The sequence below is a fragment of the Dipodomys spectabilis genome, unplaced genomic scaffold (genome assembly GCF_019054845.1).
Source record: "Dipodomys spectabilis isolate Male_0828 unplaced genomic scaffold, ASM1905484v1 ptg000032l, whole genome shotgun sequence".
Classification (NCBI taxonomy): domain Eukaryota; kingdom Metazoa; phylum Chordata; class Mammalia; order Rodentia; family Heteromyidae; genus Dipodomys; species Dipodomys spectabilis.
In genome coordinates, this window is record NW_024870709.1 from 24,878,542 (window position 1) to 24,892,976 (window position 14,435).

The 14,435-nt window shown below is 37.1% G+C and overlaps 1 protein-coding gene across 1 annotated transcript in view; it reads right to left on the minus strand.

Moving 5' to 3' along the window:
- The window catches only part of Impg2 (interphotoreceptor matrix proteoglycan 2), a 60,509-nt gene that overhangs the window by 8,315 nt on the left and 37,759 nt on the right, over positions 1–14,435 (minus strand). The window contains exons 11-15 of the mRNA XM_042676996.1: positions 12,168–12,412; positions 10,000–10,085; positions 4,997–5,300; positions 2,666–3,936; positions 1,852–2,071 (exon numbers count right to left, since the gene is read on the minus strand). Coding sequence (XP_042532930.1) covers positions 1,852–2,071; positions 2,666–3,936; positions 4,997–5,300; positions 10,000–10,085; positions 12,168–12,412 — 2,126 coding nt within the window. The remainder of the gene's footprint in view (positions 1–1,851; positions 2,072–2,665; positions 3,937–4,996; positions 5,301–9,999; positions 10,086–12,167; positions 12,413–14,435) is intronic.

Genomic DNA, 14,435 nt, shown 5'->3' on the forward strand with positions numbered 1-14,435 from the left:
CAGAGCACAGCTTAAGTACTCACCCAGTGGGAAGTGAGACCTTATCCTAAAAATAATCAGCAGCAAACAGGGCTAGAGATGTGGCTCCATAAAAAGGGCCTGACATGCATAAGTCCCTGAGTTCAAATCCCAGTTCCACCAAAAAAAATTTTTTTGACACTGATACATCCAAGATTTTATATGCAGTGATGAGCACAAACATTAAGAGATAAAGTACTGATGCAAAAACACCAAAAAAAATTTTTAATAAAACCAAAATAAGTACAATACTTCATGTTACTTATTCACAGTATTTCTGAGTACATTCGTTGTTCAAAGCACTATGCTAAATTCTGGCTAGAAAGTTCTTAGTTAAAAAAAAAAAAAGCTAGTTTGACCAGATGGTTTTGGGAAAGAAGTTGCGGGTCAGGTCATAGCTGCCGAACCAAGCAATCATTGAAAGAGAAACATTCTGATCACTGTTGTTGTTTTTAATGGCTGCTTCCTGGAGAATGATTTGAAGTGAGAGCAAGGAAGGAAATAGGAAAAGTGGTAAAAATGAGAGGTAACAGTGACATGGATAGAGTAGTTGCAGTGGCAATATAGATAAGAGCCTGGATTTGAAGTACAGCCAGAATTCAGAATCAATATAACCTTGCTGAGTAGCTGAAAATTGAGGGCTAGGGAGTATGATGAAAAATACACAACTGGGAATAGGTCTGCAATTTCCCACTTAAATAGTTGAATAGATAACTCTTCCATTTATGGAAATAGTCAAGTTCAAATGAGTAGAGATAACTGGAAAGTGAGTAAATGAAGAAAACAAGAGTTCACTCTGAAACTTTTTTAGCTTGCTATATACAGAATACATCAAATATATCCAAGTAGAGATGGTGAAATAGGTAATTAAATAATGATTCTAGAGCTCAGAAGCAATTTTTATATGCATTCAACATATGGAAAGGAGCTGGGTGTAAGCCAGTTTATGGCTTACGGCTTACGGCTACAATCCTAGCTACCCAAGAGGCTGAGATCTGAGGATCAAAGTTTGTCACAACCTAAATAAATTCAGGAGACTCATTTCCAGTTAACCAGAAAAAAGTCAGAACTACAAGTATGCTTCAAATGATAGAGTGCCAGACATGAACAAAAAAGGGAGCAAGAATATGAGGCTCTGAGTTCAAGATGCAGGACCAACACACAAAATTTTTATGGGTGTATATATACATATGTGGATATATGTATAATACACATGTGCATACATATATATATCACTGACATTTACATAAAAGTTAAATGGATGAGGACAAATACAAAACCTTAAAATATATGTGTATATATATATATATATATACATATACACATCTGTATATGTATATATATATATATATATATACATATACACATCTACGATACATGAAAATGGTAAGCTTACTGACAAGATATTGTGTGTGTGTGTGTGTGTTTGTATGTGTATGAAGAGTGACCAAGTTTGTTTTGTTTTGTTTTTTTGTGAGGGACATAGCAAGATAAAGACATAGTAAAAACAGATTCAGTAGATAAGTAAGAAAGAGGGTTGGAAAGAATGTTTAGAAGAGGGAATGGGAGGTGAGAAGAGATGATACTGTTGTCTTTGGAAAAATGTTTGATTCTTAAGATGTATAAAATTAACCTTGAGCTAACTAACCTTGAACTGAAGAGCTGAGGGACAGCACCCAGGCCCACAATTCAAGCCCTAGGACCAACAAAAAAAACTGTCTAACATAGTACTCTATTAAGTATTAGATTCACCTTAACTCAATGAAAAATAAAACATACAAGAATAATCATTGGATTTTACTAAGAATTTACCATGGTAAGCAATATCATTACCTGATTCCACATCCAGGGAGTATTTATCAATATCCAAGTTCATGGTTTGGTAGGCTGTAGTACAGAAGTCTTCCAGAATCAGATATACAGCATTATTGACATTAGGAGGTACAGACTTGGCAAACCTCATTCGACTGTTCACCACAATGCTGCCATTTCTGAAGTTTAGGATTTCTAAATTCTGGAAGCCTGTGAGGTTTGACTGGAGATAGGGAACCAACTACAATAACAGAAAAGTGATGTTTATTAATAAGGTTCTGCATTTTGTTGAATATACACCAAAGAGACAAAAAGAACAGGCATGAATCCCTCTCCCCTTTTTCCTAGTTGTATTTTATCCACATTTAAACTGTTAGTTAACAAGAAATGATTACTGAGAGAAATAAGTTAGGAAAGTCATGAGATTGTCACAGTGACATTGAGGAATTCTATGAAACTCGTAAACCATTTCAGATACCTAGAGTGTTTATGCTTTGTTTCACTAAAGAATCACAACAGTGAAGGCATGAGTACCTCCAAAGACAATGATACCATATTAACATTATGACTTCGCATTTCATTTCAGTACCAGCCTTCTTCTTATACAATCTTCAGTATCTAGCCTGTCATAGCCTGTCATAGCCCAATCCACATTTGTGTTTTCCATTTCTTGTTTTCCATTTCCACCTATCTTACTGTCCTCCTACCAGCCCTAGGCCATGGTGGTATTTGCGAATGACAGGAAATGAATACTTACAGATCACACTTCCCTGGGTGTGCTGAGAATGTGGGAGAGTCAGACATTTATTCCCTAATGTCAACTTTTTGAGCTTACCAATTCTAAGAATCTTTGCTCCAGGGCTTTATATTCCAAAGAGTTTTTATTAAACAAGTCTTCTGAAAACATCATATTAGTCACTCGAAGGCTGAAGAAAACCACCAAAGCTCCTGTGGTCTGAGTGTCACCTGTGTCACCTCCTTTGGTGGGCTGAGCCACAATAGGCTTCTCTGTAGATATTTCCACATAGCTACCAAGCTTGCCATTTTGCTCTTGGATTAGCTCAGGCTGATAGTAATCTGTGCCTACCCGGTCCAGTTCTAATGAAATATCCTGTACACCCATTATTACTTCATCCTCTAGCAGGGTGGAACTTGTGGTTGAAGGCAATTTAGTGGACTGTGTCATGGAAGATTTCAACCAGGGTCTATCAGTACTCATCAGTGTACTTGCCACTGTATCTCTGGACAGTTTCTCCGGGGAAGTTCTTGTCCAAACTATATCTGCTTCTGGCAATATGGTCCACACAGATTGCATATCTGCCTTCACCTCTGAAACCTTGCTGTCAAGCAATTCATGGCCTGATGAATCTGTTGTTTGTTCTATGTGCTCCTTTAGAAAGACATCCACTTGCTCTGTTTTCTCAGCAGAAGCAGAACTTGCTATAGATGTCTGTAGAAGTGGTGCTTTTGTAACTGAGTAATGCTCAATGTCAGATACTTCTGATATGTGCTTGGAAAATATGAGAGATGCAGACTGAGTAACAGACTCTACAAAGGTGGGTATGGTGGTAGGTCCACTGAGGTCCTCTGTTTCTGCAAACTGTATGTGTCTATCATCCTGACTGTGTTTTGACTGTTCAATAATTAGATCTGTGGAATCCATTTTTCCATCTGTATGTAGTTTCTCACCTCTACCTTTAATTGGCAAAGGTGAATCCTCATCCTCAAACCATGGCTTGGACAGTGGTTCAGTGCTCTTGTCTAATGAAGTCTCACTCCAGGGCCAAGTTATCAGCTCCTCCTTTTGCCCAGACCCAGAACCTAAACCACTCTCAAATATGACCTCTTTTTCCACAGATGTATCAGGAAACAAAGGCTCCACTTCTAATTGGTCTGTGACTTTGGAGGCCAAGGAGTCCAATTCAAAAGTCATTTCTTTATCAAGAAGATCTAATGTAACAGATGAGGTTAGATATGGTGAGGATGTCAGGGACACAAGCGAGTCTTCTATAGATGGTATTGTTCCTTTTGGCACAGGTTGAACGAATGCACTTGAAGGTAATGAATCTGTAGAAAGAACATTTGACTCTTCAATATTGGCTAATTCTAAAAATTATTTTTTTCTTAATCTACAAAGTAGCCAAAATATTCTCCTACTGTTCTTAATAAAACTAGCTATTTTTCTAGTTATCAAGGACAGTTGTTGGCTTGTGTGCTATCTTTAGCATGCAAGAAGTTATAATCACAAATCTATAATGTGAGACAATCACTCATGAATATAATCCCCTTTCTATGAGCATAAGACTTTGATTATTGAACAAAATAATCTTCAAACTTCCCATTTCTTTTTCAGGGAAATTAACTGCCATATTGATTACTCAAGACTGAATCCACCAGAAATTTAGGGAGAAAGTTTCCTGGAAATTGTGTTTTTCTCTGAATTCTTATTTTCACTATTGTGCTTATTGTGCATTTTCCTTCAGATTCCCCCCTGTGTTCAAAATCCTAGATTCATTGTTTGTTTATAACTTTGTTTGTCTTTCTCTTTCATGTACATTCTTTACCTTGACGTCACATTGATGGTTTCCTTTCCTCAACAACATAAGAGCATTCATTTCATTTTCATTCTCTTCCATAGCTCCTCTAGTTCAGATCTCCTCTTTTCTATACTACTATAACCTTAAATATTTAAACTGAATCCAATAATTAATACATAATTAACACTACTAATTGGAAAGTACTGGAATAATCGTCTTGGGTACTGTCATGTGCCCTCATACGTGAGTAAGTGAAGTTCTTTACTTACAGTAATTTAATTATATACATATCAATATGATCTTCAAAATATCTATTAATTGACCTTCTCATTGCCTTACTCACCTAACTGTAACCCCTCTTTACAGCATCTTTACAATAAAATAAAAAGAATATCTATTCATTGATCTTTACAACACCTCCCCAAGTTTATTTCTGATTACTATACCAATTTGGATTCTCCATTTTGCCCAGTGAAATCTGATATTCTTTCAGATACATTTCCTAAGATATTTTTCCCCTAATAAATGCTACTATGCTTTTCTCTTCATAATATGGTTCCTTCTTCTCTTCAAAATTCTTGTCATTCTGATACAATTAAGAAGTAAAAGAAGTGCTTAAAACTCCTCACCATCTTCTAATAAGTGAGATCCAGAAGTTCCCTCCTGAGAAGCCACAGGCAAACCAGTCTGAAGCACTGCTGGGGTCACAGAATGAAGAGTCAAGCGCCTAACATCTAATACCTCTGGGGAAGAACTGAGGCCCAATTCCGAGGGGAAGACTAATTTAGATGTAGACACTAAATCACTCAATGCACTTTCTGACCACAGTTCCCTGCCAGTGGTTGAGGGAGGACCAGAGCTGAAACCAACTGGTGAAATTTTGCTGGTGGTGGATTCATCTGCTGAGGGCCATTCAGCTGGAATGGTATTATCCTGGGGGCAGGGAGGGGGGAGAAAAAGGTTAAATCATATCATAAATAACCGAAACACAAAAGGACTTTGAATTTCACCTACCTAATATCTGGATTTTCCAGGGAAAGTGAGGTGATACAGTAGTAGGGGGTGGGGGAAGGACAACTATTCCAGAGTTAAACAGATCTGAGACAAATGCCAATTCAGCCACTTGCTCAATCGAGAATCTAGAGAATATAATCTATGTAACCTCTCAAAACTCATCTGTAAAAAGGGGGCCGATGAAATAAGATATTTGAAAGACCCTACACAAAAGTGAATTTCCAGGAGAAAATACTGTTTCATTTACTTTAGACGGCTCACTTCTATTATTTTAGCTTAACTGACTTTAATATGCAGAAGTTGTTAATAACTTGTTGACAAAGACCTACACACAAAGCACACTGCACATAGCAGGAAGAGACAATTATCAATTTTATTCATCATTATGAAAGAGAAGTGATTGATTAAAGTCTCCCATTTTCATCAAAAATGTCACTTTACAACTACTTAATAAAAATATAAATAATAGGGGCTGGGAAGGTGGCTCAGTGGTACAGCACTTGCCTTGCATGCTTGAGGCCCTGGGTTCAATTCCTCAGCACCACATTAGCAAAAACAAAAACAAAACGGAAGTGGTGCTGTGGCTCAAGTGGTAGAGCGCTAGCCTTGAGCTGAAGAGCCTCTGAGGGACAGCACCCAGGCCCAGAGTTCAAGCACCACGACCGGACCCCCCCCCAAAAAAAATATATATACATAATAAATAAAATTTTAAAGGGTGGTCTAATTATCTCAAACACATAGCCATGCCTTGAAATACAATTTTCTTTTTCTAGTGACTAATGTAATAGCCACTAGACTACAAAATCAATGAACTTAGTTTTTACTTATAATAATCTCTTTTTTAAGTATTTTCTATTGGCAAGAATTTTAATTTCTGATTGTATATTTTTATTTGTTTTAAATTTTAATTAATATACATTTTTAATGAGTTTCATTTCCATACATAAACAGATATGCTTTAAACAAATTTATTCCTTCTCCCATACTCCAATTGCTTCTTTCCCTCTGTTTTCCTTCTTCAAATCCAATTTCAGTAACAGTCTTATATCAACACTTAAGTTTAAGAACAGAGCAGATATGAACCCAAAAGTAAGAATTAGCTCATGAGTCAGACCAATAAGGATGATCTAACTAGAGAGACAACTTTCAACAGTTATCTAGTAAACTTTTAATACATTAGAAGGATGCAGTCACTAGGAGCTGAGTCAACCTTACATAACTGTATACAGTGGAGGCACTTGTGATCACTGGCCTGTGTACAGGGTATCCTACATCACAGAGACACACAAAAGCTGCCTACAAGGTCAATATTATTTTGAGTCCTTAGAATGGACCAGATAGAAAGAGTAAAAGTCCAGATAAATAAGAATATAATAGATGCTGGAGGGGATGTGGACAGAAGGGAACCTTACTGCATTGTTGGTGGGAGTGTAAAGTTGTTCAACCACTTTGGAAAGCAGTAGGAGGTTTCTCAAAAGACTCCACATAAAGCTCTCCTATGACCCAGCAATTCCACTTTTGGGCATTTACCCAAATGTTTACAAACAAGTCCACACGAAAGCTACCAGCATGACTATGTTTATTGCAGCATTATTTACCATAGCTAAGATATGGAACCAACCCAGATGCCCCTCAGTAGAATGGATCAAGAAAATGTGGTATATATACACAATGGAATTCTATGCCTCCATCAAAAAGAATGACCTTGCCCCATGTGTAAGGAATTGGAAAGACTTGGAAAAAATTATATTAAGTGAAGTAAGCCAGGCCCAAAGAAACATAGGTCCCATGGTCTCCCTTATTTGCAATAACTAGTATATGTCTGAGTCAAGCAGAAAAGGTCAGATAAGTTGATGTTAGGGAAATGAACTCTAAGATAAGTATTCAAATGTTTTTTTCTTTCATGCGATTGTTTCTAACTTATTTATAAGATTATTTCTGTGTTGCTTTGTATGTCCCTCCCCCACGGTATAATCCCTGTTTTCATAGTTTTTGATGTTGTTATAATTTGTGGAAGGGAAGGGAAAAAACAAATCGTTTAACTAGGGATACAGGTAGACCCATTGCAACAATGAGATGTACAAGTTGTTATGTCGAAAATGAACTTTACAACTTTGGTGTGGGGGAGGGTAGGATTGGGTGGGGGGAGGATAGGAAGGGATGGGAAGGGAAAACAAAGGAGGAGGCTACAATACTTGATAAGAAATGTACTGATTATCTTGCCCGTGTAATTGTAACCCCTCTGTACAGTATCACGATTAAAAAAAAGAATATAATGAATTCAAGTCCTAAATGTAAAAGGGAAGAAAAATGTAAATGAATACAACCTGCTTTAGCAAAGTCTCAGAGGCTTTGTAAAGCTATTCTTTGGTGGTTGTTGTTGTTGTTTTTTATCTTGTGGTGGAAGGACTGAGTGTGTACATTGTGTGAGTATAACAAATTTTATAAGATCAAATTTTATCAAAATCATTTTCTAAGCAAGGTTAGCTTCATTTGTTCTGTCAAAAATCTAACCTAAAAAGACAAAGAAATAATTTTTTTAGTTGTCATTCTAAATAATCTGACTTCAAATTCCAAGTAAACACCCCTTAAAAATTACATCGTATAATGCTTTCTTATACATGTTTAAAGGTGAGCATATTATGCCAGGAATAGCACTTCATTTATTTTTCTACCAATAATGTTCCCATAGCACAAATTCAACTCATAAATTCTTTTTTAATTCAGTGTAGTAAACTGACAAGTTTAAATTATATCTGCCAGTTTCACTTCTCCTAGTGCCCCCTTGAAGAGCTTTCTAGTACTATAGAAAGTTTACTACATCACAGCATTTTAACCTCTAAAGTAATTTTTAAAAATCAAATCTAGTTAATAAAATTCTATGGTAATCTTACTAAAAAGGGAAAAAGGGAGGGAGGGAAGGAAAGGAGGGAGGAAAGAAGGAAGGAAGGAAGAAAGGAAGGAAGGAAGGAAAGGAGGGAGGGAGGGAGGGAAGGAAGGAGGGAAAGAGGAAGAAAGGAACTATTGGTTGAGCTACAGTGCCTAATCTTTTTGCTTTTTAGTTATTTTTCAAATAGGGGCCTGTGTTTATGACCTAGCTGGCTTAGATAGTGATCCTCCTATTTTCGCTTCCAGTAAAGCTGGTATAACAGACACATGCCACGTGAACAGCAAGATGGAGTCTCAGAAAGTTTTTACTCATGGTCCTCTTGACATCCACTCCCTGAATAGATGGTATTAAGCCAGCTGACATTCTTTTTTATACTGTGTTTCTAAAATGTTGTCCTAGATCTCCAGTGATTAGAGACACTTCAGATTGAATGTGGTTAGAAGATGCAGAAACAAGTGGTTCCTCAGAGAGTAGTGGTTCCATTGTTTCTCTCTGCCATTGCAACCTGGGTAGACTTCCAGGATAATATCTTCATCGTTCTATTTGTTTAGAAGTCTGCTTACTAAGGAGGCTGGAAAATTTTTGTAGGCAGTGCCACACCTTGTTCCTCTGAGTTTCCCCAACACTTTTTGGCACATGAAAAGCACAAAATAAATATTTGAATGAATGGATAAATGAATGAATAAAATAACCACCCAGTTAATATAATCTCTGATGTCAATAACCTGAACCTTTTTTTTTTCCAACATGAAATTCAGTGAAAAGACTGTAACCAGTGATTCCATGTTTTAAAACCAAGTTGTTTTATCTGTGTGGAAGAAATAGCTGCAAAACAAACTATTAAATGAATTTGGGGCAGGCTTTCTAAATTTCCATTGCTCAATGAATGCCAAAAAACAAGTCTTGCTAATAGCTGATAGGAGAAAAAAAGGAAGTCCTAAGGAATGAGGATTGTAAATAAGATGGGAGGTCCCCTTCTGTGCCTATGAGATAATAAGAGATTCATGTACTCATTGCAGACAGGGAAATCTCTTGTTATGGTTGTAGATGATATTATTTTAATGTCTTTTTCCTTTCTACTGGAGGGCCCTTACACGTGAGGGGAAAGTGAAAAACAGAGATGTAGAGGGGGAAGACAAATTTTTGATGCAGTTGAATGATAAAAAAGGGAAGTGTATTCCATGTTATTATATGCAAATGAGCTGTTTTCATTCCAATTTAAAAGGAGGCTTGATTTTAAAGTCTATGATTTGTCAGCTAGTAGATATTTTTATTCTGCCTTTTCTTCTTTCCATACCCACTGTTTTACATGCTTTGATTTCTAAACTGTCTTACATATAATCCCTGAAATAAAAATGTATACTATGTATATCAATTTACAGTTACCCCTATAACTATTTTTGTGTAGCTTAGAAAACAACCCAGTGGGCATGTATACTTAAATTATCACCACACAAGTCTGAACTATAAATAATAAGTTTTCTACCATGCATGGAGTTTGGCAGATGCAGGCATCATTTAACCAGTGCGGAAGGCTTACATTTTCTGAACCAACACTTGGTACTCATAAACTGACAACCATGAGTAATAGTTATGGGATGATGCATGAGAATATCTGAAATTGGAACAACTTGGGAAAATCATAATGCTAAAGCAAGCAGGTTGAGTAAGGATGCAAAGAAGAGTAGTTTAAGGGTCTGGTTCTAGGCATAAAACACCGAAACATACCAGAATAGATGGTGGCGTTGACTGAAAACTTGAACTTTGGGTGTTTAAAACTGAGTCTTCTGTTTGTGGAAGCAAAACTCCTCTCACTGAGGAAAAAATATTAAAGAACATCTTTAGTTGAGCCACTGATTTATTTGAGGTACAAGAACAACTGAAAACTAATTTTTTTCTTCATTGTAAGTTAGATTTATGCAGAACAGGTGAGGAAGACTCACCTAGAAAAATGTTTATGATGTTTAAATATTTTATGTATTTTAGCAAAGTCGGTCTGAATTATAAGAATCCCACATAAGATAAAGATTCATGTCAATGAATCAAAAAAAGGTTTTTTTCTAAAGGCACAGTTTTCACTCTTTAATTTCTATAAAATTTTTAGTTTCTATAAAATCTTTAGTTTCTATAAAACTGTTATTTTCAATTTGATTTTTTCATTTTAGGGAAGAAAGCTGAACCAAATTTTAACTCATTTCGTCAATACAAAATTGGTAGAAAATATATAAAATTATTCCTTTTCTTGGCAAAAAGAGTCATTGAAAAATGAATAAGGAAACCAAAAACTTTGTCACTGTGATAATGTTAAAGATGAATAACGAAAAGCAAGTCGTCTATATAATCTAGTTCAACAAACATTTACTGAATCGTAACTAATTACCAAAACTTTGCCAAAGTTGGGACTATAAACATGAACAAGTTTCTTGTCTGGAAGCATTGCCTCTGTTAAAAAGATAGCTTCTGCACACAATCTAAAACCTAACATATATAGCTGCAACCTAATTCAGTATGTGAACATGATAAAAACTTAAGAATGTGCTTAGTAATACACAAGTGAATGCTATTCTGTCACAACAGCTCAGTTCATCAAGCTAGGTATAAATAAGCCAATTGATCTGTCTCTATCTCATTCTCATTTTCTCAGTACAAGTATTATGCAGCCACCTAGTAGCCTCAGATTCTTCCAGAGACAGCATGACTTACAAATCAGTCTTTGCTCAATTAAACTGTTCAATTTAATTAAAGTTGTCTTGCTGGGTGCTAGTGGCTCACAACTATAATCCTAGCTACTCAGGAGCCTGAGATCTGAGGACTGCAGATCCAAGCCAGCCGGAGCAAGAAAGTCCTTTAGACTCTTATCTCCAATTAACCACCAGAAAGCTGGAAGTGGCACTGTGGCTCAAAGTAGTAGGATGCTAGCCTTGAGCAAAAGAGCTCAGGGAGATTGCACAGGCCCTGTGTTCAAACCCCACAGCCAACAAAAAAAGAAAAAGAAAAAAGTTTTCCTTTAAACAAAGAATAGGAGCTTTTTCCTCCTAAGAATATGTGGGCGGGTGATTAAGAAACTAAAACCCTCACATTGCTAGGCTTGCCTCTTACATTTGTAGCAGCTGGTATTTCTCTCCTACCCTCACATTAGTAAAATATTGTGCTGGAAGTTTTAAAAGCTAACCTACAAGTACATGAAGAAGTCATAGAAAAGTCAACACAAAGTAGCAAGTAACTTGGGGTACTGTGTTCCTGAAGAGTTAAAATGTGCCCCAGTAGTGCAGCAATATGCAAGCCTTAGTCATAGGTTGACTGGAAACTCTTTTACTCTCCAAATTCAGAGGTCACCATCTTGATAGCTCCAGACCTAACTGTTCATCATGAACCATAAGTAGGTCAACACAGCTATGTGAATTCATACTTAGTACTTTGGAATTCCACCCTGCACCCAATTCTTTGATCAAGACCATCCATCTGCTTTCTGCAGCTGTTCTTCCTCTGTGCGCTTGGGCTTTTAACCCATAAGCAGCTGACTTTCCTCTAGAATTTGTGTCTTGGTTGCTTAATGCAAAATAGCCATTTCAGTTCACACTTCAGGCTCCAGTTTCTTTCTCTTACACTTTCCTCTTGCTTCTTCAAACTATTTCTCAATGCCATGATATTCTCCACTTTTCCCACTCTGTCTACAAATATTCCAAGAGCCCAAAATAGCTTTATGTATGAAGCTCCACATATAGGCAGGTTCCTGTCTCTTACAGTCCAGGGATGCTCAGGGCCACATAGGGAATTAAGGAAATTAGTTTTTTTTGTTTTTGTTTTTTGTTTTTGTTTTTGTTTTTGTTTTACCATAGCATATTAGAAAAGAAACTACAATGATACCAGGACTTCATGATGGATCTCAAACTCACCATTAATAAGCCGAAGAGACTCAGGATCAGGATTCAAGGAGGAATTCCCCAGCAAAAAGTTCTGGTGCAGTGTCTCAGCAATATAATCTCTGAAGTTACTAATTGTATAAACAGCAGTGGGTTTATCATCCATTTCCACAAGGCCGTGGTTTTCCACCTTGTTGGAATGAAGGCTAATTAGGTCCCATGTGGTATTGCTGATGGCCTCAGCATTGAAGGTAACTGTGTAGAGAACATCTATACCACTGTGAATGAAAATGGAAAGATGAGGTCCAACTAAGAAAGCACAAAGAAAGTAGTTTGACATCTATAGACATCCAGAATTAGACCTAGATTGGGAGTCTGAAAAGGCCTGGATTCCATCTACATTCTCTGAAAACTCTAGGAGGCCTTTTTCCATCTCCTCCTCCTTCCCAGAGAACAGGGAGTCATAGCTCAAACATATAGTAAAAACTCTAAGGAAGCCACAGTCAACCTAAAAAAGACTCAGAACATCTGAATCCTTTGGTCCCCCACATTCTCACCTCTTCTTTCCTCTTTCAAAGCTAACTGCTTTCTCTTCCTTAACAGCCTTCTTTCTTCTTTCTCCATTATTATTTCTCCTATCTGATTTAAAACCCAAGAAATCTGCTCATATTTGTTTATTACTCTAGTTGGAAGTGTCATAAGGTATAGTTAAAAGATTTGTTTTTCCATAACAGAGATGTGGTAGACCAGGATTTAAACACAAATCTGACCCCAGCACCTGTATTCTGAACTACTATCAGACATTTCTATTCACTTAAATTAAACTGTTATTAGAAACAGTCATTACGATGACAGCTCTGTGCTTTGGTCTGTCTCGACACACAGCCATCATAGGCAACAGCCTGCAAGGCACACCAAATCCCTCCACAGGAAAGGATAGGCTGCTACCTTCCAAAGATAAACCACCCACAGCAGATGAGAAATGGAAGCAATTTGCTTTTTCAGTCATTTCACAGCAAATATCTAAGCCTAAAAATATTAAAAGCATCTTTTTTTGGACATATATATTCTGATTACTACTGCCATCCTGAAATACCTCTAAGAGATTCCTAGTATCCAGTAGATAAATAGACATCTATACTTGCCTCCGACTAATCAAATTATTGGTGACATCTAAAGAACAAGTATCCGCAAAATAAGGATGAAATCTTGGACTTGAACGAAAAAATAATTCTGGTCAATAATTTATGTTACTGTCTAGTAAAAGTGTATTGGGCTTTTTTGTGAGCTAAATCCCTAGGCTGAAGACAGATCACATCAAGCTACCCTGTTTTAATGAGAAGGATCACTGAGATCATCCATCTTCCTTTTCTAATTCCAAGCTTTCCAAGGTGACTTTTGATTATAACACCTTACAGACCCATCCGTGGAGAGAGAATGCATGAGTCAGCCAATGCAGTAATTGAACATTTGACAGATGGATTTTTCATTTTAAATAGATCAATGGGTATCCTTTATGCTATTTTATAGTCTGGGAAGCCAGAATTTGTCTTAAAAGAGCCCCCCCCCCCACACACACACACTTTTTTAAAAATTTATTTTATTTTATTTTATTTTTGGCCTGAACTCGAGGCCTGGGCACTATCCCTCAGCTCTTCAGCTCAAGGCTAGCACTCTACCACTTAAGCCAGCCACAGCACCACTTCCGGCCTTTTCTGCTTATATGATGCTGAGGAATCGAACCCAGGGCCTCATGCATGCAAGGCAAGCACTCTACCACTGAGCCACCTTCCTATCCCCCCACACACTTTTTTGTTCCTGGGAACATAGGCTAGTTTTTATCTGGCCTCGCCTGCGTTGGCAGATAACACTGAACTACAGGTGATTCCATGAAGCTGACACATCTAACAGCTATATACACAACCACATTCTCTTATGCTCCTGTCCCTATTAGCATGGAAAGGCTTTTATTTAAATCAGACAGGAAAAACACTGAGTCACTTCAACATTGCTTTCCTCCTAGGGGTGGGGCTTAGAGTTATTAAAAGTAATTGGCTGGTATTCTGACAATCTGATGCTTTGGGTGGTAAAAACATCTTCTTGTGGTCTAGAACTTTTCTCAATCTCTTAAGCAATGAAAGCCTTTTCATTGTGTATGCTAAAGTACTAGGTATAAGTTTCCATTTTTCTTATGAGGAAAGAAGTTTGGTAAAGTTTGCTAATATAATCCACGGTGGCTTCAAGATGAAATAAAACAGAAAGAGGGACACCTACTGGTCAGAACTTACCTTGCTGTGCCAC